At 41.3% G+C, this 25,164-nt stretch overlaps 2 protein-coding genes across 2 annotated transcripts in view; one reads left to right on the top strand and one right to left on the bottom strand.

Annotated features, from left to right (window-relative positions):
- The first annotated feature begins 486 nt into the window (after positions 1–486).
- Positions 487–8,156, top strand: LOC109470783. The gene is made up of 7 exons (XM_019769859.1): positions 487–694; positions 1,861–2,038; positions 2,500–2,698; positions 3,117–3,299; positions 3,803–4,391; positions 4,771–5,297; positions 6,173–8,156. The coding sequence occupies exons 1-7, from the start codon at positions 511–513 to the stop codon at positions 6,380–6,382; spliced, it is 2,070 nt and encodes a 689-aa protein (XP_019625418.1). The 5' UTR covers positions 487–510; the 3' UTR covers positions 6,383–8,156.
- A 2,490-nt stretch (positions 8,157–10,646) lies between these two features.
- The window catches only part of LOC109470777, a 50,971-nt gene continuing 36,453 nt past the window's right edge, over positions 10,647–25,164 (bottom strand). The window contains exons 27-42 of the mRNA XM_019769853.1: positions 23,575–23,679; positions 21,007–21,082; positions 20,288–20,389; positions 19,503–19,636; positions 18,787–18,910; positions 18,052–18,170; positions 17,443–17,595; positions 16,986–17,054; positions 15,735–15,860; positions 15,199–15,307; positions 14,425–14,604; positions 13,704–13,822; positions 12,995–13,106; positions 12,241–12,414; positions 11,636–11,723; positions 10,647–11,314 (exon numbers count right to left, since the gene is read on the bottom strand). Of these exons, the coding sequence (XP_019625412.1) occupies positions 10,720–11,314; positions 11,636–11,723; positions 12,241–12,414; positions 12,995–13,106; positions 13,704–13,822; positions 14,425–14,604; positions 15,199–15,307; positions 15,735–15,860; positions 16,986–17,054; positions 17,443–17,595; positions 18,052–18,170; positions 18,787–18,910; positions 19,503–19,636; positions 20,288–20,389; positions 21,007–21,082; positions 23,575–23,679 (2,385 nt within the window). The 3' untranslated portion in view covers positions 10,647–10,719. The remainder of the gene's footprint in view (positions 11,315–11,635; positions 11,724–12,240; positions 12,415–12,994; positions 13,107–13,703; positions 13,823–14,424; positions 14,605–15,198; positions 15,308–15,734; positions 15,861–16,985; positions 17,055–17,442; positions 17,596–18,051; positions 18,171–18,786; positions 18,911–19,502; positions 19,637–20,287; positions 20,390–21,006; positions 21,083–23,574; positions 23,680–25,164) is intronic.

Genomic DNA, 25,164 nt, shown 5'->3' with positions numbered 1-25,164 from the left:
TTTAACCCAGGCCACGGCCCAGCCCCCTCCGCTACAAGAACACACCGCCGTCCCCACAGCTAGATGACCTTTAGTGCGGCAACCTTAATGGACGAGTCCATCAGGACAGTAGGGGGGTAGATTTGTGATTTTCAATTCGCTTTTTTTCTTTGCTTGTGTTACTTTTAATAGTGTCTGGAAAAAAACAACTAAATCTAAAACGATTTTTTAGCACGATAAAAAGAAACATGATATTTTGGCTATTCTTGGTTCAAACTTTTCACGTCTTTGACCTTGAAAAGTAGGCGTGGCACCCCAGATCAGTATAAATTTTCATTTTATAAGTTAAAGAAGCTTACAAAACTGTTTAGAAACGGGTAGAACAGTATTTTCGATGCTAATTTAAGGGAGCAAAACACGACAAACTTCTTTTGACTTTTAAAAAAGTTTCGTATATTTCTTTTTTGGCGCGAACGGCCAGGTGCTATCCCAGAAGCCTCTGGGTCAAGTTGATAAACAAGGAGAACCAAGATGGCGGAGTCCCAACCAGAAGAAGAGACAAAGCGAAAAGAACAGAAGTGTACATGTCACTACGGCTGCTGCATCTGCAGCGAAAAACATCGTGTCATCGCCATCATGAGGAGCAAGAGGTTCAGGGACAAGTTCGGCAGCTTGGTGGACTTGGCCTTGACAGAAGATGACGACTTTACGCCAGGTAAAATTATCCGTCGACGTGGCGTTTCTAAAACTAAACTTTCACACATCGCTGGGCGTTTTGTATGTACCTTGATACCGCATATACGACCTGTAAATCTCGTTGTACTACGAATTATAGCTGTTTGGTTAGTGTGTTTACGACTATATTCATGTAGCACATAATTTGTTTATATCTGTAATAATAACTTTATGGAATTTGGTATGATAGAAAACACTTACTTTGCGGTGAAGTGAGGTGTAAACTTTGACTTGAGAGGTAAGGTGAGAAAAGAGACCGTGTGGGAGGGCCTCGGGGCAAAAGTCATTTGCATGTTGTTTGCTGGTCACAAGGTGTGGGTGTGGCACTGGGACACTGTAACACGTTTAATTTATACAAGATATGTATGAAAATGTCAAAGCAGGACATGTTTAACTTAAACACTTGATGTCATGCAAGATTGTATAGCAGACAAACTATGTAATTATGTTTCCAGATGTTTCAAAAAGAGAGAAGAAAGGACAACTAACAGTAGATGATATGTAGTATTTAGTGTTGTTTTAATATATAGACTCCTAACACTTAGCATTAGACTATAGTGTTCCGAACTTCCAGTATGCAATACTCATGTTTTTTTATCCTCTCAACCACATGTTATTTGATATGACCCCTGGCCTATGAGGGTCAGTTGTCGTGTATGTTTACCTTTGCAGAAGGAAAACATAAATAAATAGTTTTTGCTCTGTTTCCTCTTCTTCTTCCGTTCCAAACACATAAGCTCAATGATCTGGACCAGATGTCTGTCACCATGGTAACCAGGTGCTGCAGATACCATATGGTGTTGGGTTACATTACGTTGAAAGTTGCAGACCTGGACTTAAATGTTACCATAGTCCATAGGCCAGTATACATACATGAATGTGTTTGAGTAAGAATAAACAGAGCAGTAGTTTGTTAGGCTAACTAGACCAAACTTTGTGAAGGTAAATATTGTAAATTTGCTTTGCAAATGTTACCTATTTGAAATTCAAAATTGTACAACAAGTTTTCTCCTCCTTGTTACAGACAGGTCGAATGAGGCTGTTGCAAAGATGGAGTCTACTGATGATGATGATGATGATAATGATGATAACGATGATGATAATGATGATGTTGATAATGATGATGATGATATGATGATGTTACAGACCGGTCGAATGAAGCTGTTGCAAAGATGGAGTCGGAGGCGTACATCATGTGTGTGTATAAGCAGAAGATCCCCCACTACCCCCCCATCTCAGACATGGAACAACCCATGCCCAAACGCCACATCGACGTCTACAGGGAGATCCACAAGGACAAGTTCAGTCTTAAAGAGTTCTATAGGTGAGAATTATATGGCAAGAGATCAGGGCTCAAAATACTGTTTTTCTGCATACAGGGCTTGAAATTCATTTTTGGGAATAGGTGCACTGGCCATGGTGCACCCAACCTAAAAAATGGGTCCACAAAATTTTTTTTGGGTGCACCATATAAGATGATAATAGATAATAAGCAGAATGCCATGCAAAAACTTAATTATATATGTAAAGAATTCTAAAGAAAAGTACTATAATAATGATTAATCTATTTTTCTGGCACTTAGATGTCAAGATTATGCTGTATACTAGTATATATTTAACATCTTTACACACGAAAACCTATGAAAATATTTGGATGCACTGGTGCAACCACAGAAAAACATTGGGTGCACAGCTTAGGGATTTTACACAGATGTAATAAGTACTGCACAATTCAGCCTACAGGCTTCAGTGTTTCACAAATAAACCATTAATTCCTTCCTACAGCCTGTCGAGTGAAGATCTGAAGAAGCTTGACACGACGGTGTGGACGGAGCGTGAGAGATACGTGAAGCGGTGTGAGGAGAACTACATCGCAGGTATGCTGGGGGCGACACACCAGGGACCGGAGCGCCGGCGGGAACTCTACTCCATCGCGGTCGGCGTTATGCTCGACTACGTCCTCGAGGAGGCAGAGAACAAGAAGGTCTGTTTAGAGTTAAAACTTTTGATCCGACACAAAAAATCCTCTGACCTAGAGCTTTTGACCAGTCACTCTGGCCTTCCTCAGTAGACTGACCCAGTGAAGCTTGTCACGTGGCTTCTTTAAAGTGTGACGTCAACACTGGGTCAAAGGTATCTGGTAGACGATGTCGGCCCCCGTCGCGGTTAAGTGAAGGGTAATGATGATGGAGGGTGAACTCTTAACATGTAACTACCAACACAGATGAACTTTCATGATAATCTGTTTATTGTTGATTTGGTGATGTAAGAATGTCTTTCCATATGTATACTTTTTCTGTGCCATGATGTAGTTATGTCATTTCATTTGTATGTGTTTGAGCCTTGGTAAAAGGTTTCATAAATGATGAAACAAATGTTAAAACAGTATTTTACCCCTTTAGGCTAACCCGCTGTCCAGCCTGAACTGTCCTGTCCACGCCTTACGAGCGATGACTCCGTTCTTTGAGCGACTGACGGAAGCGGGGATGGACCGGATCCTGCGGATGGTGGAGCTGGACAAACGGGACATGGGGATCCAGCGGGAAGTCTGCACGCTCTGTCTCTGCTACATCAACCACCCCAAAGTCAGTATTTCAGTTTCAGTTTATTTCGCACTTCTAAAACAAAATGTAACAATACAGATACAAGAAAATATAAATAAAATGTAAAAGTGCAGGGAGGCCGGAAGCATAAAATGCTTATGAGGAGGCCTCCCTTCATAACGTGATTAACAATTCAAATAAATCGGATAAATAAGAAATAACTTAGGTAACGGGTAAATGAAACAAAACAATAAAATACAATACGATACAATACTATTGGTTCAACTGTTTTTATATTGCATTATTGTACTTTTAACGTGTTGTAATTTTTTTGTCATGCTGGCTGTGTATATGTGATGTTCCCACTGAATCAAAACCATGTGTACAATGATTGAGTCAAAATTTGAAAATGTAGGACACTTCTTTTTTTGGACCCGCCTTGTTTTTTTTTCGCTGCCTGCATTAGATTTGGAGTCTGCGGAGGATGTCATCCATAAAATTTACATGCTGTGGCCTAATAAACCAGTTTCTCTCTCTCTCCTAAGGCCGGCATGGTCCTCGCAGAGGCGCTGGGAAAAATCCTGCTGAACTGTGAGGAGGAGGATTTTCCGTTCTACGGCTCGCTCATGAAGGAGATTTTCTGTTACGTGTGTCCGATCCCCGGCGTGCACATGTACGTGGACCCGGACATCTTCAGCACGCTGATCAAATATCACTGCATCGCTCTGCTTCTCTCCTCAAGCAAGATGGTGAACAGGGAGATCGTGGACAATCTGAAAATCGCGCGAGCGTTCGACAGCGTGCCGATCGCGGAAAAAGCCTTTTTGTCTAACAGGGTGGAAGTGGACTCGTTATACGAACCAAATTTTATCATCTTCATGACTGATGTTGGTTACCCGGTTTTACCGGGCGACGCGCGATTGAAAAGGCTGATGGACATGCACGAGGAGTTTAATAAAGAGTGTCTGAAACTGGGCATGGAAAAGGACATGATGGTGGAAAATGATCAACATTACAAGAAGAGGATCTCTAAAGAACTGAAGAGGTGGAAAAAAGTGTCCCAGGAAGACCCGGAGTTGGTGGAACGGAAGAAGGACATGGATCTGCTGGCAGACTGCTTAACCAGATCAGTTGGTAAGTTTTTATGGTTCTGATAAATTTTTGATGATTGCCATATGACCTTGCTTAAAGTTAAAACTTTTGATCCAACACAAAAAACTTATCCTCAGTAGACTGACCCAGTGAGGCTTGTCATGTGGCTTCTTTGAAGTGTGACGTCAACACTGGGTCAAAGGTATCTGGTAGACGTGAAGTGTTGACGTCACACTTCAAAGAAGCCACGTGACAAGCTTCACTGGGTCAGTCTACTGAGGAAGACCAGAGTGACTGGTCGAAAGCTCTAGGTGGGACAACTTTTTTGTGTTGGATCTAAAGTTTGAACTCTAAACATGTAACTACAAAATGTACCAGCACAGATGAACTTTCATGATAGTAAAATTTGTATCTGTTTCAGAAACGTGGATCTGGGACTGGGGTGAAGGTGGCATCACCAGTAAGTTCATGACCGTCCCGGAGAAGCCGTACCGCTTCGCCGAGGGACTGATGCCCGAGCTCGCCGAACTCGTGGAGAAAAACAACCCCAAACCCATCGACCCGGAGATGGTCAAAGACTTGTTAGAGCGGACCAAACACCGGGCTCCAAAAGTAGTGGCCGCACAGCTGCTGGCTCAGGCCCAAGCACAGGCACAAAAAACTACTACTACTAGTACTACTACTACTAGTACTAGTACGAGTACCAAACCAGAAAAAGACAAGGCAAAGAAAAGTACAAAATCAGAGTCTGCGAAAAACAAGGCGAAAAAGACTGAACCTGAAGCTGTGAAATCAAAAAGTACTGTAAAACCGGAACCGGAAAAAAGCAAGTCTAAAAGTACGAAACAAGGAACAGCGGGAAAAACGAAGGCAGAAAAATCTGCTGGAAAATCAGCATCTTCAAAAGCAACAAGTGATCAAGATAGTTCTTCTCCCTCACCCACACAGGTAAGAGTTGTCTTTTTGTGAGCAAGGATGCCCCTAGATAGAGAGAAAACTGTAACTTGTACCCAGACAAAGGCAGTAGTTGATTAAAGAGACTCTTTTTCCACAACCAAGTGACTGTCTTTTATTCATCCGACGTTTCGGTGACTGTCTGTCACCTTCCTCAGGGCAATTTTGACTGGTTCGTATTGAATTGCCATGAGGACGGTGACATACGGTCACCGAAACGTCGGCTGAATAAAAGACTTGGTTGTGTGAAAAGAGTCTCTTTACTCTGTCTTACCAACCTGATGAAACTATTCATGGATGAAAGGCAGTAGTTGTTTTGAATTGTTCAACTTATTACTCCTATGTTTGATTTTACAGCACGATAACTAGACTTGTTGTGGTTCTTTCTTGTTCATTGCTGAGCTGCTGTGATGTTTCAGTGTCAGTTTATTTCGCACTTTAACCCTTGTCCTGCTGGCAATTTTTACATAATATTTTCAAATAATTTCATGTCTTAATCAGGTCACAGACCCTTGACTTTTTTTGCCCTGCGGCGGCGTAGTTACTTCCGCATTCGTTGCGTTTCGCTGCGGTGTGATGCGTTGCACGAGAAACACCCCCAAATCGTACATATACAGGGCACTATATAGATGGTACTGTATGTGCAACCCATATATATATGGGCTCCGCAGGACAAGGGTTAAAACAAAATGTAACAATACAAATACAAGAAAATATAAATACTATACAATGCTATCTACAATAATGAAAAGTAGTAAATGAAAAGTAGTAAACAAGGAAACATAAACAAAAATTAGGAATGTGTGGGGTTATTCATGAAAGCTACTTTAGTATGATTTTTGAAAATATTTGTTTTTTTACACCACCAGGATGAAACCGACGAATCCAAACCCCTGAAGGTGAAACAGCTTCAGCGCTGCGGCTTCTGTAACCGACAGGAGCTGCCGGAAGCAAAGTTTCAGAAGTGTGCTCGGTGCAGGAAAACTCGCTACTGCAGCAAGGAGTGTCAACACCAGCACTGGAGGGGGGGACACAAGGATGAGTGTCAGGAGAAGAAAAGCAAAAAAACTGAAGAGTGAACTGAAAAGTCTTAAAGTTTAAGGATTAGGCTAATAGATTTTTTGGAGCAAAACAGAGGACTTTATATAAAAGAGCAAACAGAGAATCTTCATAGTCAAAAGCTTAGTAGTTTTTCTGGGTCAAAACATAGAAATCTTGAGTGTTAGGAGAAGAAAATTAAGAACTGAAGAGTCTTGAAAATCTTAGACTTAAAGTTTGAGGAATAAGGGGTGAATTTTATACGGGCAAAAAGCAGGACTCATAAAAGTGCAAATAGAGAATCTTTATAGTCAAAAGCTTAGTAGTTTTTCTGGATCAAAACATAGAAATCTTGAAGAAGGAAGATGAAAAAGAAATCTTGAAAGAAAACTGAAGCGTCTGAAATGAGGAAAAGGGGAATCTTAAGGATTAAGCTACTACTAATAATTTTTAGGAGCACATCACGGGACTCATAAAAGAGCAAATAGAGAATCTTTATAGTAAAAAAAAACCCAGAGTAATCTTTGAGGAAGAAACTAAGTTAAAAAGTAATAAGAGAAATCTTTAGAGGACTGGCCATAATCAGGACCAAAGCACAGGACTGTTTAAAAGAGCAAACAGAGCATAGCAACAAATGTAGTCTTTGAGGTGGGTGGGGGGGGTACTAGGGGGTCTTATAGTATGTTATACTATGTATATGAAGTACATGTAATTACATATCGGGAGAATTTTAAATTAAAGAGCAAAATATAGGACTGTCAAAAGAGCAAAATAATAAGAGGAATATCAAAGGACAAATACACAGTAATCTTGACAAGGAAATCAGATACAAGGTGTCTTGTGGATAATAGAGAAATCTCATAAGGAATAGCAAAATATATAGGGTAGTTACTGAAGTCTTCGAGAGCAATAACAGAAGAATCTTAAAGGTGCAAAACTGAGGGTACAAAATTAAGGAATCCACGTTAAAGGGTTTAGAACTTATTAACCGGGCACAGTATCATAATTAACCTTTTGCAGATAATATCATGCCTGCTTAGGAAGTTACCATGGTAACAGCCATCTTGTCCAGGGCATTGACCTTATATGTATTGTGTTAGGAAGGGAAGAAGAAATGGTAGAGACAATATGTTTTCCTTGTACATGTATGGTAAGTACAAATGCTATTGCTATAATTACATGTATTGCATTGTACATTAAGAACAGCATTGCTATGCCACAATGGAGACATTCATATACAGTATACATGTTAGAAGCATAGTTGGGTTAGTTTTAGTGTTAGTTGGTGATGTTCCAGCTATCATTAAGCCTGAGGTGTGTAGATTTGAAATTTTTGCTGCTGTTCAGTTTTTCAATCACTGGTGATCGGAGATATCTATAAATTGCAAGTTGGCGACGTTTTTTTTTCTTTATGAATGGTGAAAGAAAAATGACATTCCCAGGTTAGAAGTGGGTACTTTGTTTCATAATAAGACGTAATATATATTTAATTTATGATGTGCTGCATTAGTTAAGAACCTGAAATGGTTAATGGCTGTTAATATTTTTGTTGACATAATCGTTGAAATTTTTATTTGCTTTTGTTGTAACTCAAAGCAATTCCTAATGTAGGGATGTGTACAATGTATCTTTGTTTCTAAAACAGTCAAATGATATACTGTCATTTCTTTTTTCTTTAAATATAATCTCAAGGAAGTATGTGCTTAAAAAGCTGAAATTTAAGGTGGAAGGAAAGACAGACAACTGTGAAGTTGGATGTGTGCAGGTTTCATCACTAGTGTACATTTTTCAGTGAGTAAAGAGACTCTTTTTTACACAACCAAGTCTTTTATTGAGCCAACGTTTTGGTGACCGTCTGTCACCTTCCTCAGGGCAGTTCTGACTGGTTCACATTGCACTGCAGCACAGATGTCGCTGCTACATATGCATTCAGAACCAATCAGAATTGCCCTGAGACAGACGGTCACCGAAACATCGGCTGAATAAAAGACTTGGTTGTGTAAGAAGAGTTTCTTTACGCAGTGTCTCACCAACCTGATGAAACTATTCACGGAGTGTACATTTTCATTTTGTTTGTTTTAATTCAGGGTATAGAAAGTTTACGTTTAAGAAGTTTGACACAGTCATAAAGAAAGGCAGAGACAGAAAGAATTGAACGTAAATCTATGCATGAAGAAAATGGCATTTCAGATTTCTTATAGCAACGTACTGTGATTACGTGTTTTGTAAAGTATGATTTGAGTTTTGAAAAGCGGTTAGAAAGAAGAGCAGCATGGCCTGCTCAAAATGTGTTTTTAAACTTTTAGTTTCTGCAAGAAATCCTTGTTGAAGTTTTGGTTAAATTTTGTTTCTTTTACTTCTTAGTGCCTTAGATATGAAGTGAGAATATTAGTTGGTTGTTTGTATATAAGGATAGATAGTTATGATTGTGCCTTGTTAATGTTAGTTAGCATTACACTTCCAAGTTATGGTTAAAAAAAGATCAGACTTTTTTTTTTGCTGTGTAATTGCCCTCCACTGATGATGTGAAACATTGGGAAACTGTTACAATAAACATTAGCCTCCCAACACTGTTTGCAGATTATGCTTTATCCAGGGAACATGGTCCTTAGCATGTTGACCAGCTGCTCATCTTTAAATGTGTTGCCACTTCCACTGAAGCAACCCCCCCTTTCTTCCCCCTTTCACCACCTCTTAGGAGAAAGTTCCACGCTGAAAGCTTCTTTCCCAGAACAACATCACTATGGAATAAGCTACCCCATGATTGTTTCCCATATGGGTGTAACCTTAAACTTTTCAAGTCTAAGGTTAACAAACATCTGTCCTCACTGGCTGTTCTGTAACCCAAAACATTTGGGTGGCTCCCATGAGCCTTGTTTTGCGGTGACCTATGAAGTAAATAAAAAAACACAACGGAACAAAAAAAAAACAACTTTAGGCATGCTATGAAGTCAAACCCAGCACCTCTAGACTCTGGATTGATAAGCATAAATGCCACACAATGTCTTAAATTATTTTCCAAACAAAATCAACTCTGAAGTGACAAAGTTTCAAAAGACAACAACAAGACAAAAAAGTTCAGGAATAAATCACTTGTATTTCTGCACAATATCTTCTCTATATACAAACTGTTTCCCAGCAATACTTCCCAAAGAATATATCATGCCCCCTCTCCTGGTTAAAACATCATTTTTAAACATCATATTTTGATAAAATATTGTGACTTTACACTGTATGAAGTAAAAACAGCACCTTGGAATACATTGCTTCATAGTTCTGTATAAGGCTTAGTTTAGAATTCAGCTCCAGTTAAAACATTATGCAGCAAGTACATGTACATTCAAATATCCCATCTATATATAATGGTTTGCATACATTTGCATTTTGCAGCTTTTCTTGTATATTTTGTTGTGTTGCAGATTGTATATAATATATATCAGTTTTATTATTGCATGGAGCTTCTTTGCATGTGAAACTACACAATATAGTCTACTGCATCAATGCTCTTTATAGGCTAAGGAATAAAGTGTTAGCCTCTACCAGGCTTCGGGAGGCGGCTGGAAAGAGTAGAAATTGGTCAAATAGAGAGATAGCATGCCGGGGAGTTGGTCCGTTGAGAGAACAGTTCGCCGCTCCCGCTATTTGGCCAATTTCTACTCTTCCCAGCCACCTCCCGAAGCCTGGTAGAGGCTAATTAAGTGTGGGAATAGGCTGAATATCTCTATTGACATGTTTGAAATGAAAAGATTGAAATTTGACAGTCCAGAATTAACAAGTTACAATATTCAGTACCACCAGTCCAATACAAATAATATGGCTATTATAACAATGGAATGATTTTTATGGCATAAAAAGACATAATTTTCTCATGATCATTATTTTCAATATTACCCCAGCCCTTTTAACTTAATATTATTTTCACTGTACACACGTCACAACCTGACAAAGCTGTTCGCTAGCGAGCAATTAGCAATCCAACAAAACAATTTTCATAGTAAAATGTTGAACTTTATTCCAACACAAGGATTACACAAATTTTCAGCGACCACTGTCGCCTTCATCAGGATAACTAATGACCAATCACTTCTGAACGTGATCTCGCGAGAGTTACGGGTACAGACACGTGACCTTATTTACACGAGACTTAACAGATGTAACGTTGTAGGCATTCAGAAGTGATTGGTCATTAATTATCCTGATGAAGGCGTCAGTGGTCCTTGAAAATTTGATCTCTCTGTAGCTTTGTGTTGGAATAAAGTGACAAGACAGTGGTCTCTGTGTAACCAAGGAGGTATTAAACCCTTGTGTTGGAAAAAAGTTCAACATCTTACTATGATCACTACCAACACAGACGAACTTCTATGAAAGCGTTTCTGAGTTAACAGTCTGTGGTAGCAAAGTCATTCCACTCCTCTAGATCTAAGCCGGCTCGATTGGACGTCACGGGTAGATACGCTCTCACGACGGTCGTATCGTCAGCGTCGCTGTCCACCACGTAATTCAGCGCTCTCCCCGTGAGCATTCCCGAGCTCTGGTCAAAGTTCAACGTCCTACTAACACACGCCGCTGCGGCGGGCCCGTGGTTTCCATGGTTTCTGTTGCCAAGCGACTCGTGGAAGGTGACCGGCCGATCGCGGCCGCCAGGAAGGTTGTCGTACGTCTCCACCATGCAGTGTTCCGAAGACCTTCTCTGATGCAGTCTGCGAGGGTTTCGCGGTTCGGAACTATTGCTGGAGTTGTTGCCGTGAAAGTCCGTTCCCCCGGGAAGCGTTACCCCGGCAACGGTAACCCCGGCGACCGCGTCCACGGCGACAGTGTGACGTCGCTTGCGGTCCATGAGGCGGTGGGTTCCCTCCATGCGCTTCATGCGGAGAAGAGACTTTGGAGTGAGGGTCGGGTTACATATTTTGCTGGCGGCTTCTTTGATCACCTGCCGAAGCACCTTCATGAAGCCATTCTTAGCTTCTGGTGTGCTGGAAAGGACAGGAAAATCATCATTTACTAGCTTTTTGAGATATATATGATAGTAGTAATACTACTGCAGTGACTAGTGCAGTTACAGTACAGTACATGTACAATCAACAAAATGGACTATATATTAACAAAGTCTATATCTAGGGAAAGATAAAATAATGACATACTTTTCTTATTTAAATGTTCTTAATATGCTGTTATAATATCATAGCACCTAGGAATTCTACTAGGCATTCTCTTTGATGTTGCAAAGGTATTCTGCATCTATTTTGCTACAAACACGCATGATTTTTGGAAAACCAGAGACAGAAAAACCTTACCTATTGCAGAACTGGAAGACCTTTTCTGGCCGTCCGTCCTTGTGGGATTTACTGTGCACCAACTCCCACACACATCGCCCATAGGTGTCTGTGGGGACAACAAAAATGTTATCAAAAATTGAAGCTTTTGAGTATTTTTTCAACATCTTCTCAGCTTTCTTCACTGACTGTCTTGCTTCTAATAAAAAATGGACAGTGTCTACAACAAAATAATGCTAAGTATTGAGTATCAAAACGTCTATTCAAATGAAAAATTTGATGAGTTTACCAAAAAAGACAGAAAGTTAGCAAAGTTACAATTCAGCAGCTACATTCTGAATTGTGCACGTGCACAGAAACTGTATCATTCTCATTGAAATATAGCTTATAGTAACCTGTAACAGTAAATGTATCAGAAAACCTGCTACATTGTAACAGTCCTATTGTAGCGTACCGTTGGTGTTGCTGTTGCATTGTACAACATGTACAAAAATAGCTTTGCTGTTAGATTGCCACAATACAAACACTAGTACACAGCTACATGTACATGTATCAGAACATCTGCTACATTGTAACATTGAAACATTGTAACATTGTAACATTGAAACATCTCGATTGTAGCGTACCGTTGGTGTTGCTGTTGCGAATCTGCAGCTGTGTGACGGGAACCAGCCTCTTGAACAGGACGACTTCTCGCTCCCGATCCTCCAGAACTTCTCGGCCCTGTTTCCTGGTCAGGGTTAGTTTCCACTTGTGCCTCTGGTCTTCCTTACATACTAGTACCACGGCTCCCTTAAATACTGGATACAGAAAGAAAAACAATTATATACTGTACTTTCTTTGGCATAAAAGAATAACCAGGATTTGCTGGTACATAAATGTATATAGCCTGTTATAGCTCCTGAGTCCTAGGTCCTCTCCACTATTTGCCCTGAGCTATTTGCGGAGAGGATGTAGGACTCTACAGTCTATGGAGCTATAATAGGTTTGGTAACCAGGCTATAAATTTGCTGATAAATGCAGGATTCACCCTTCACAATTATGTAATTTTGTAATTACTAACTGTAAAATCACAAAAGATTAATGCATAATGTACAGTCTAACTACAGTTCCTCTTTTTTGTGTCAGGAAATCTTACCAAATATGGCCATTTCCGGCTCTGTTGTGTAGGAATTTCCAGGAAATCTTACCAAATATGGCCATTTCCGGCTCTGTTGTGTAGGAATTTCCATGAAATCTTACCAAATATGGCCATTTCCGGCTCTGTTGCGTAAGAATTTCCAGGAAATCTTACCAAATATGGCCATTTCTGCAATTCCTGTTGTGGAGGAACTTTCAGGAAATCTTCCAAATATGGCCACAATTTTCAGGAAATCTTACCGAATATGGCCATTTCTGGCTCGGTGCCCTTCTTGTGTTTGATGTCGTCAGAAGAGTTGAGCCACAGAGCGTTGGCAAACAGCTGCAGGTCACCCATCCTCAGATGAGACACCTGTGAAGGGAGGCAAACACATTCATGTATGATATCTGGTGACTAGCCCCTGCAACTCTGTGATGCTACATAATGTAACCCAACACCACAGAGTGTCTGCTACAGCACCAGGGCGTTGGCAAATAGCTGCAGGTCACCCATCCTCAGGTGGGACACCTGGCAAAACGGGGAAAAAACAAATGTTTTGTCTTCCCGCCACTTTTGATTTACTCCTGACGTCATCACGCTTCCGACTTCCAGAGAGTAAGCGAGTGGATCATACATCTGCGACTAACACGTAAGGTTGCAGAGATGAAAATCTATGGTGGATTCCTTTCTTGTGTGGAGCAAAGTTGAAACTCTACAGCATTTCAAGGGACTTAAACCAGTCATGGGGGCCCGCATGCCCTTTTCCGTGGAGCGTAATTGGCCGTAGAGCGTAGACGGACCGCTCTAATTCAACGTAGAGCGTAATTGCCACATTTTGCGTAGAGCGTATTCGCCGTTTTAATTCTACGTAATGCGTTGTAGCCACTTGGAATTTATTGTAAAGCGTAGAGCGTTGTCGGGACCCCCTCCCCCCCCATGCAGGCCCCCAGTTCTGACTGCGACTCTCACCTCCTTCTTGGCATGTGGCTGGTCCCTGATGAGAATGTCAAAAACGCCCCCATACTCCTCGAACAGGCGCTGCATCTCGTTGATGTGTTCTGCTACGGAAGTCATCCCCTTCAGGGCTTCTGTAAGACAACACAAGAAAGAACATCTTTAACACGTGCTACCGAAAAAGGAAAATGTTTTGAGTTAAAACTTTTGATCCAACACAAAAAAGTTTTCTCACCTAGATCTTTCGACCAGTCACTCTGGTCTTCCTCAGTAGACTGACCCAGTGAGACTTGTTACATGCCTTCTTTGAAGTGTGACGTCAACACTGGGTCAAAGGTCTCTGTGTTGACGTCACACTTCAAAGAAGCCACATGACAAGCTTCACTGGGTCAGTCTACTGAGGAAGACCAGAGTGACTAGGCTCTAGGTGAGAGAACATTTTGTGTTAGACCAAAAGTTTTAACTTTAAACATGTAACTACCAACACAGATGAGTCAGAGCTGCTAGCTGTTTGAGGAGCAGCGGGTACTTCATGATGCTAACCCCTAACCTTTGGCCTTATCATGACCCCTGACCTTGAACCTACTCTGACCCCTGACCTTACCTGATAGGTGGAAGTGCTCGTCTGACTCATGATTGGTCAGAGCTGCCAGTTTGAGGAGAAGCGGGTACTTCATGATGCTAACCCCTAACCTTTGACCTTATCCTGACCCCCGAACTTGACCCATGACCTTACCTGAGAGGTGGAAGTGCTCATCTGACTCCTGGTTGGTCAGCGCTGCCAGTTGTTTCAGCAGTAGTGGATACTTCATGATGCGCTGGATGGGTTTGATGAGGAAGGACTCCAGCGTGGCAGAGTGCTGGTGTTTCGGGTTCCTCGCCTCCAGGAAGGCACGGAACGCTGCGTTTCCCTTACCTGGGGGGGATAAGTTTATTTATTTCTTTTATTCACATGGATTCTTGAGCATTGGATAGGAAGCACTTGTTGTGCTTATGTAAATCCGCTGCTCATAAAACATAATACAAATGTCAAAGATGACATAAAGTATAACATATACATAAATTGAAGATGGCTGGCGCCCCTTGGGGGAAAAGTTTGATTGAAACCTTGTGACTTTATCTTCATTTATCTATATTGTGATAATATTCGTGTGCATTCAGGGTACCACTGTAAAGGACAAATTTGATTTAACTTTTGTGAATTCATCTTCATTTATGTACATTGTGATAATATTGGTGTACCACTGTGCAAAGTCACAGAGCTGGTCTACATGTTCATGTGCCCTGACTATACTAATAAAGAAAACAGATTGAAATGAATTAAGGCATAAATAATGAACAAAGAAATATCGACCAAAAATTTATGGTGAGTAGACTTTTTGTGTTGGGACAAAACTTGAACTCTACATAATGTATATAAGTACTATAAGATCTACTGATGAAAGATAATATGATTATCAAATATAAGCCAATAACAAAAAGGACAGAGATCCTACTGGCCACCACTTACCTGGGTCGAGAACTTTGATGGCTTTGGAATGGCTGGCACAGAAGGCGCTGTAGAGTTTGAAGTGGTCCACGTAATACAGGAACGCCCCGCTTATGGAGAACAGCGTTTTCTACACAAACAAACAAACAAACATATAAACATACAAAGTCAACAACAATTAGAGTCTTCTGAACCAAGTCCTATCAAATCATCGCAAAGTTACTGAGGCACAGTGAAAAAGTTAAAAGACTTCTCAATATTTATAACAAAATACTTGAATAACAAAAGTCCTTTACTGTGTTGCACATACATTGTACAATGTGGTTCAAACACACATGACCAAAAAGCATTTGGAGTTAAGTTTTTATTTACAACGTAATTATAGTTTTGTAAATTGTTGAGCCACCTTAAATTTTGCCATAATGTTTGTCATTTCTTGTCAGCAGGGCAAGTCATTTGTAATAGTCACAGGCTAGTTGGGCAGCCCTGGCTGTGAGGGTTGAACAGCCAAACCGATAAATAAATAAACATTTAATGAAGGTACAATTTTGTCTTACCCTAAACTTAGTGGGAGAGTCCACCGTGTGAAAGTCTGGTTCTATAGAAACGCTGTCCTCCAGAGCCTGAAGGAACTTCCTCTGGAACTGAACCAACTCCTCAATATTCCCAAACAGAGCCTCGATCTGTGGGGAGAGGGGGTGAGAGGGGTTAGAAACTTCCTCTGGAACTGAACCAACTCCTCAATATTCCCAAACAGAGCCTCAATCTGTGGGGAGAGGGTGTGAGAGGGGTTTATAGTAAAGCATGTACAAATAACAGTTATGAACTAAACCAGCCCCTCAATCCTCAATGTTCCCAAACAGAGCCTTGATCTGGAGTGAATTGATTGTTTTGTATATTGTAAATAATTGCTACTGTAACTGTATAATAGTCATGTGTGTCTTGTATGTTATGAAAAGTAAAGAGAAGGGGTGTGTGGGGTTTTGGAAAACAGGCTGTAGTGTACAACAACATTCAGGACATCATGATGATTAAATAGATAGACTAAATGATAAACTAGAAAGGCCGACATTTGCTTTGGAGCAAATACAGCGATGGGTTCACCACATTTTACCACATGGCAGGGAAAGAATGAGAAACACAAGGGAAAACAATGATTTACAGTAATTACATTGATATAACTATAATATGAAGTAACATACAACTAAAACAACAGTTGGATAGCTATTCCCTACTTTATTGGTTAGGATTTTTAATTGCATAATGCAAACTGTTGATTTTCAAAATAAAATAAAAAACGTTCATGCCCGCATTCCAATGCTGGAGCAGAAAAGCTTGAAATACCTACCAAAACACTTGAATACAGACATACTGTCAGTATGGAAATGCTCTGTGCGGGTGTTAATCAAGTTAAATCCCAACAGCCAATCAGCAAGAAGTATAGAGGAAAGCTGCATGCCTATTGGTTGATGCCCTGCATTCCATTGTGATGACTCATGCCCAGGCGTGGTAGACACGGCACACTAACACAGTAATACATTTGCTATAACACAGCCAAAAAACTCAAATAAAACCATTCTAAAAGCCTGTATCACAAAAATTTAAAAAACGCCTAGGGGTATTTGCCCACTGTACCTCCATACCAAATTTCAGGACCTTAGGCCCTAAAATGAAGAAGCTGAATCCATTTAAAGATATGGCAGGAGGAGGAGAAGGAGGAGAAGAAACATCAGAAAAAGCAATATGGGTTCACCACCACTTCGTGGTGTGGTGAACCCATAATAAGAATTGTTCTGACAACTCCTTACCTCATCTGGTGACAAGAAGGACTCGTTCTGTAGGGGATGCAGATATCTGTCCAGTAGGCACTCCATGTCCTGTAAACACAATATACATGTACATGGTTGACATTAATAAACACTACATCTTCACAAATGCATCTAATGCCTCACTATACATGTATGTATATGGTTTCATAAAAAAAAGATCAACTCTTGATGCTATACACGTCTTAATCATGGCCTGCCCCAAAGTCACCCTGCAAATATCCTCTTAATCTTATAAAAGAATCTTAAAAACAGATGCACTTTGACATTACGTTGCCATGAGGCCAAAATTCAACCACATATTATCTACAAGTACCGGTAAAAGTCACGTGAATCCAATGTTATTTGTAGTAGTCAATACAACCACAGAAACTCGTTTGTAAATTAATATTGACTTTAAAAGTTAAGATCATGGTGTAATAGCGAGTTTTGCCCTGACCTTGACGTAAGTCTTCTCAGTAGTGACCAGCTCCAGAATGACCTTCCTGAGTTTCTGGCAGTTGGACATCTCCTTGGAGACGCTGAATCTCCGTGGAGACGAGTTCCCTGAGTTCTGGTTTCTACGGCAGAGGTCAGTGACCTCATCTGCCCTCTGGTGCAAATAAACAAACAATCAATAGGAATTCAATTTGATTTATTGAAATTGTAACAATACAATAAACCTAGTACACAGGCACATAGAAACCAGGGACCTCTTGGTTCTGAGTCGAGCTCTCTGCCGTTACGCCACACGACCCCCACATCGATATGACACAGTCAAACAAAGTCCGGGAGCAAATTTTGGTATTTCAAGCCTTTAAAACATTATTTCCCACATTTTGAGAGACAAATCATGGGGATAAGAGTGGTTGTCAGTGGTCCTTTGGATGTTTTTATATTTTTACCCAAGATTTCTGTCAATTGTGTCCATCAAGATTGACGAATCAGTTTAAATTCTTCAGTCACATGCCACAAAGTTCCTGCAATCGACGGAAAAACGGGTGCTGGCTAACAACCCACCACACTTATCCATAACAACAGGTTCCCCATCTCTGGCCCTAAGACTGACCTGTAGCAGTGAGTCGACGTCCTGCCTGCCCTGTTGCCGTGGAGACTGTTCCCATGGCGACGGTTGCCCCTGGAGAGGCGAGGTCGGCAGGGAGTCACGTCGGGGGCTGAAGTCAAAGTCTGGGGGGACACGGATAAACAAAGGCTTAAACAAACAAACAAACTAGAAAGGTAACATTTCCAAAGCAAATGCATAATGTTTACCTTCACATATTCAATTCAATTCTTTATTAAGATATCAAACATAACAGACAAACATGACAGATAAAAGATAAAATGTCAAAAAATTATATATTTACAACAACTATAAAAACAGTACAGTTGGTGTACAACCCAGATATGGTCTGCTCTGTTAACCCTTGCTCAAACACATACATGTATATACATGTATGGTCAGACAGGAGTCTAAATCCCTCCTGCTATAAAACTGCAACATGATGTAACCCAACACCAGTTACCATGGTGACAGACGTCTGGTTCAGGTCACTGACCTTATTTGTTTGGAACGGAAGAAGAAGAAACAGAGCAAAAACAATATGTTTTTCTTTGGTAAACATAATAAGGAAATCACATACTACCCCACATTAGCACATTTGCATGAGTATCTAATACTTTAGGCATTTAAAACAGCGCAAAAACTTTGTGTTTGGAACAGAAGAAGAGGAAACAGAGCAAGAACAATATGTTTTCCTTCGGTGAACATAAAAAGAAAGTTGTGACAAGTTTAACCCCTCACCTGTGGGTGCCGGGATAATGAGGTCATCTAGGGTCGGATCCTCATATTCTGATTGGCTGGGAGGCGGCGGGCAGATCAGCTGATCGATCAGCAGGTCCGTGGTCCGCAGGTGCAGCGAGGCTACCTGAGGGGGGGGCAAGGTGGGCTTGTTAGGCTTTTTTTTCATTACAACATAAACATAAAAAGAAAGTTGAGACAAGTTAAACATTTAATGACAAGACATGAAGACATGGTGATGGCATGCTCAAGTTTTTCCATTACTTATTTCTATGCCCCTACCAACGCAGAGACAACTATTTTAGACAATACTTATTTTGACTTGAGTTAAGTGAGGAAAACCGTGTTAAGTGCATTTACAAAAACACTGCAGAAGCCTTGACTCCGAGCATTTGGCGTAACAACAGTCAGCATTCAGCTCAGAAGCAAGAGGTCCCGGGTTCGAATCCTGCCGGAGTCGTGCAAGGTGCCTCTCCCAAGGGCACAAGGTTTGTGCCCTTGGGAGAGGCACCTTGCACGACTTTCCTCATTTCACTCAGGTGAAAATGAGTATGCCAAAATGATCATTACATGTATCAGTGTCATGATTGTGGGCATTACAGAAAACCAAACCAAGAGGGAAGGAGACAGACAGTCAGACACTCCACCATGCAGTACCCCAACGACTCTGGCCTGGGTACAAGGTACAAACAAACAAACAAACAAACAAACAAACAAACCTGAGACTCAGGCCGGTTGGTGCGCAGGGTGAGAGTGAGTGCAGGTCCCTGCAGTAGACTCTCGATGTAGATCATGTCCAGATCGTACACTACTCTCCCATTAATAACCAGCACCTCATCTCCCGCCAACACATCTGGAAATACACAAAATTGACATAAATCTTTGGCAAAACTACCAAAACATTCTAAGGACCATCAACAGCCACTCTCAACCCTATAATTTGCCTCTCAAAATGTGGGTTTTTAGAGGCTTGAGAATCCAAAATTTGTCCCTGATTTGACACCTGGATATGGAGAGAAGCAATGACTTAAAGCATGACTATTTTAAGTGTTAATCTTGGAAAATTTTTTGGCAACTTTTCCTAACAATCCAACAATTATATACAACTCCCCCTAGACTGTGAGCATCATCCTCCCCCAGGTCCAATCATGAACCTGGGCTTATGAAGAAAGATTCCGAGCTGTCAATTTTGTCAAGGTTGGTTTAAAATTGTTTTCATCACACGCCACAAATTTCCTGCAATTGATGGGGGCCCGCATGCCCTTTTCCGTAGAGCGTAATCGGCCGTTTTAATTCTACGTAGAGCGTAGACGGACCGCTCGGCGCATTTTGCGTAGAGCGTATTCGCTGTTTTAATTTTACGTAATGCGTTGTGGCCACTTGGAATTTATCGTAAAGCGTAATCGAGAAGTTTCCGAATTCAGCGTTGTCGGGACCCCCCCTTGCAGGCCCCCATTGATGGAAAAATGGATGCAGAGTTATAAGAAGATGAGTTTGTTTGCACCTTTCTGGTGGGCGAGTCCTCCCCTCTCCACAGCTGATACAAACACCCTGAGCTCATCCTCCATCTCCCCATCTGCACCCAGCTCTGCATCCACTCGGAAACCTGCAAACATAAAAAAAACGAAACTTGTGATTAGCCCACTCGATTGTAACACTTTATCAAAGACTTGTGCTAGCCTGACTTAAGATAATATGTTAGGTTTTATTTGACATTCAACACATTTATTTTATTTTTTGTAACCTTCTTTATGACATTTGTAGTTTGCCGTACATTGTACCATGTGCAATTGTCGTGCAATAAAGTTCTTCTTCACAAGCATGCAGAATCACTTTTTGCAACATCAAGAATTTTTCTGCATTGCCATTGAACAAATTAAGTTTGATATTGTGTAGTATAATAAACGTCCTCTTGGATGAATGTACAGAGAAATTTATATCCCTTGCAGCCTTCGATAAACCAACTCTAACTAATCACACAGCCACCTTCATCTATGCAATTTTCAAGAAGCGAGAGGAAGTCAAAAGTACAATTGTGTATACTAGACATTTATGTATACATCTATTGTACTTATAAGACTGTCAACATGTAACCAGTGCTTAGTCCAGTGCGGCAAATATGTACAATAAACTAGGGTCTTTATTCAATATAACAGGGCAGTAACTTGCAGAAGGTAAAATTCAGAGAGTGGCACAAAGTTACAAAATAATCCTGCAGCTCACCGAAGCTCCCAGCTGGTTTCCTCTCCAGCTCCACTTGGTAGATACACTTTGGGGACACAACTACTTCTTCAAACACCTGGGGATGGATGGAAACAATGACTGTAACTATGACTGTCTTAAGTGCTGATCTTGGGAAGTTTTTTGTCAACTGTTTTCCCTAGAAATCCAACCATTTTAGGGACTGTACGATATTTACCGGGGGGGGAGGGCTGGTGCACTGGAGGGGAGGGCCATTGAAAACTTTTTTGGCCCGGGGGGAGGGCCATCGAAAAAAATATCTTAACCGAGGGGAGGGCCATCGAAAAAAAAAAAATCAGCCTTGGGGGGGAGGGCCACTGAAAAAGTTTTCCAAAATATGGCGTCGCGTAGTACCGAATTACAAGAAATACGCCGTAAATTCGAAATATAGTACGCACTTTTAAAAACTTTTCCGAATCCCAAAAGTGTCTCGGGCCGTCGCCAAAGTCGGGGTGCGAGGTTTTTGAGGTTTATTTGAGGTTTTCCCCCCGACAAATCCGTGGACGACCCAGGGATATATATAGCGGAACACCGGCACGGGGAACTTGGAACGACATCGATCGTCCATAGCATGTTTAGATAAGAATATCGACGAGTGGAAATAAAGTTGATCTTCAAATATGAACACAATTCCTCTGACTATCGTCGATATTTACACCAAGTTGTGGTAAAAAAGAAGTCAAGTCACCCACGGTAAGAAAATGTTGGTCACTAGCAATGACGCCCGGCCCTCCGTCATGCCGACTGGCCGTCCCCCAGCCAGCCGATGCCGATCTCAGTGGAACTCCGGCCGAAAATATAACCCCCCGTAAGTACATATAAAATTGTAAGAGGGTTTATGAGCGGTAATATTTGAAATGGTCCGCAAGCCGTGAAGTTTTTGATCGTCGTAAACAAAACGTAACGTGATAAAATAACAGTTGTGCCTCGACTGATGGTCAGTTCTAATGCACTTCCGGCTTGAGTTTAACTCAGAAAACTTCGACAAAGATTTTACCCCATGCCGTTTCAAAGGTTCAGTTGACAGATATTGTTATCCATGTTTCATTTCGTATCACAAATCTTTTTAAATCTTGATAAACGCCATGGGAAATTACTTTGTAGCGGACTATACCAGCCAGTACGACGTGAAAATGCCAGCTAGATGTACTCTCCCACCCGACTGTTCGGCGAGCTACAATGATATGGGCGGAGTTATCTTAAAATGTAGTCTTTGATGAAAGGCCGGTGGGTGGGGTGCTGAGCGCGCCGACAGGCAAAGTGCACCTACAGCTGAAGAACAAAGAGGGCCGTGGCAGCGCTGAGGACAGCTTTCCAGAACCTGGGCCCCGGGAAGGAAATCTTTCTTTCCTCTGAACAGAATGTACTTATAAGTTTTACGGAGTACAAAATAATTAACAAATGTGTTTATTCCTTAGAAGTGTAACGGGCGGCAAATTTTAAGGCAGCACCTCTACAGTAACATGAATACTCCGCCCAGTTCTCCGCCTCGATGATCGTTAATTAATTGCTCTCCATGGGTTGATCGGGCGGGTGCTATTTTAAGTGTTCGGTGCATTTCGTATACATGTAGTAAAAAAAACCCAGCAAAGCTACGTACTTGTACATCAACATTCAACTACCCCCCGCTACCGATGAAGTCAATATTGAAATACGGTATTTTTTCACGAATCTTTATTGACCATTGCTTGTTTGATCACCAACGTTCTCCGGGATCCAAAGCTGTACGTTTCGCCGCACTTGCCTTACCTTTCGATGCGGTGGTGACGTCTTGCAAGTCGGCTGCGGCCGGCGGTGAAAACAAGCCCGAACATGGAACGTTTCCCGCTACGTTACCATACAATCACGCAGTACACAGCATAAATCTAGTTTTTAACAATTTTAAAGCTGCAATTTTAAATTTGTTTGGAACGATGAACTGTCTTTAAGACCAGAGGTACCGGCCGTGCGTAGAAGGGGTGCGTACTTTTCCATCAGAGTTTTTCCATTTCAGACGGGAATATTTGTCTCCCATCAGCCCCAAATTGGGGGCGCGTACCTTTAATCGGGATGCGTACTTAATTTGGGAATTTACGGAGGGATAAAGAGACATCGAAAAATGGGGGGAGGGCCATCGAAAAATTTTTTGGGTGGGGGAGGGCCATCGAAAATTTTTTGGGGTGGGGGAGGGCCATCGAAAAAAATTTTGAGCCGGGGGGAGGGCCATTGAAAAAATTTTTTACCGGACCATTTTGCACCAGCCCTCCCCCCCGGTAAATATCGTACAGTCCCTTACACAATTTTATAATCAAAGCCCGGATATGTGTGTGGGTGAATGTGTCAAAACCTCTGCAGAACACATGGGATGTCGAATTGTTCAAAGTTAACTTCAAGTTGGAAGTTATACTTGACATTTGCAAAGATCCAAGGTTTTCAGTCAAATTCAGAGACAAATCTGCTATGGGAAACTTACCAAGTACAAATGTATGACTATTGATAGAACACTGGATGTTTTACTTGACAGTTTGATCAAGACTCAATGATACATGTAAATCTGTGCAGAATACTGACCAGGTTGTCCATGAGTATTTTCCTGTCTGGTGTGACCAGCTCCATACCGTCTGGGCCGTACTGTTTCAGCTGCAGGAAATGGTCCCGAGGGTCCACTCCACGCTTCTGTTACACACGCAGAAATATGGTCATATTCAATATAAACTCAATCCTTCAACAAAGGGAGACCCGCATGTCCTTTTCTGTAGAGCACAATCGGTCGTTTTAATTCTACGTAGAGCGAAGACAGACCGCTCTAATTCAACGTAGAGCGTAACTGGCGCATTTTGCGTAGAGCGTATTCGCCATTTTACTTGTATGTAATGCGTTGTAGCCACTTGGAATTTATCGTAAAGCGTAATCGAGAGGTTCCGAATTCAATGTAGAGCGTTGTCGGGACCCCCCATGCAGGCCCTCACAAAGGGATGAGTTATACAATCATGTACAAATACATGTACGTTTATGTCATGTTCTGTACTGTTTCAGCTGCATGAAATGGTCCGAAGGATCCACTCCATGTTTCTGTTACACACGCAGAAATATGGTCATATTTAATATAAGCTAATGAACTGGTGGATATACCAAGTTAAAGAGGCATTGTTATACTTGAAGAAACACAAACACAAAGGCAAAGAGTAAAAACATTCACCAAATGAGTTTCGTTATGGTTAACACTTGTGAGTTGAGCAATATAAAAGAGAAGTTAAGGGGTTGTGTAAAAGAGTGTACAGAGAGCCAAAAGTCACACATAAGACTTAGTATGGAAGGATGATATTAGTGTAACATGACACCAGTTATCTCCAAGCAGATGTGGCTTGATGTAATTTTTCTTTTAGAAAATGGTGTTTAAGAGCTTTTGTGTTTACTACAAATTGCCTGTAAAATGTTTACCAACTTGCAGTTTTGTATATGCCATGGGTTTAGATCCAGACTTATGCGTGTATTTGCAGAAAATATTTCCGAATTCCAAAACAAAATTTTGACATTCTGCTATATTGCAGAACACTGAAAAAAAGTATTTCTTCCACTGATTACACCCTCCATCTGCTTGGAGCGGTGTGTGTTAGTTTCCACCACCACTCACCAGACATGCGATGGTTAGAACGTCCTGCACCGCCATCCAGGACTGCACCGTAACCATGGTTACGTGGTCGCTAGGCAGCCCCACCCGGATACAGCGCACCCCCAGCCTGTCTAACAACAGGGCGCCGCTCGGGGTGGGAGGTCGACTTACGTCTGCTATGCCCTGTTGGGGGGGGGGACGTTTGGTTGGTTTACACCGGTGACAATGAAGGTTAGACAGCAACAAAATGATATATGCATGCAAGACAATGGAGAAAGACAATTTTATCCACAGTTATAATGATTCTGACAGACTGTAGTGAGTACATTTAAAATAACATGAACACAACAGTACATTAGGGAGCCAGGAAATGGCATTTTCCTGTATTTTTGAGAGGATTTGAAAGAAAAAATCAGATATAACTTTTTATTCAATGACAAAGTGAGCAGTTTTCTACAATTCCAGCCCCGCTGGTGATACGAATCAGTCCATCTTTTAAAGAAAAATTTTTGACCTCTAGATAAAAAGTGGACCTTTGAGCCTTTGGG

This window comes from Branchiostoma belcheri, unplaced genomic scaffold (assembly GCF_001625305.1).
Source record: "Branchiostoma belcheri isolate BF01 breed outbred unplaced genomic scaffold, Haploidv18h27 scaffold232, whole genome shotgun sequence".
NCBI classification, from domain to species: domain Eukaryota; kingdom Metazoa; phylum Chordata; class Leptocardii; order Amphioxiformes; family Branchiostomatidae; genus Branchiostoma; species Branchiostoma belcheri.
This window is presented reverse-complemented; position numbering and strand designations above follow the sequence as displayed.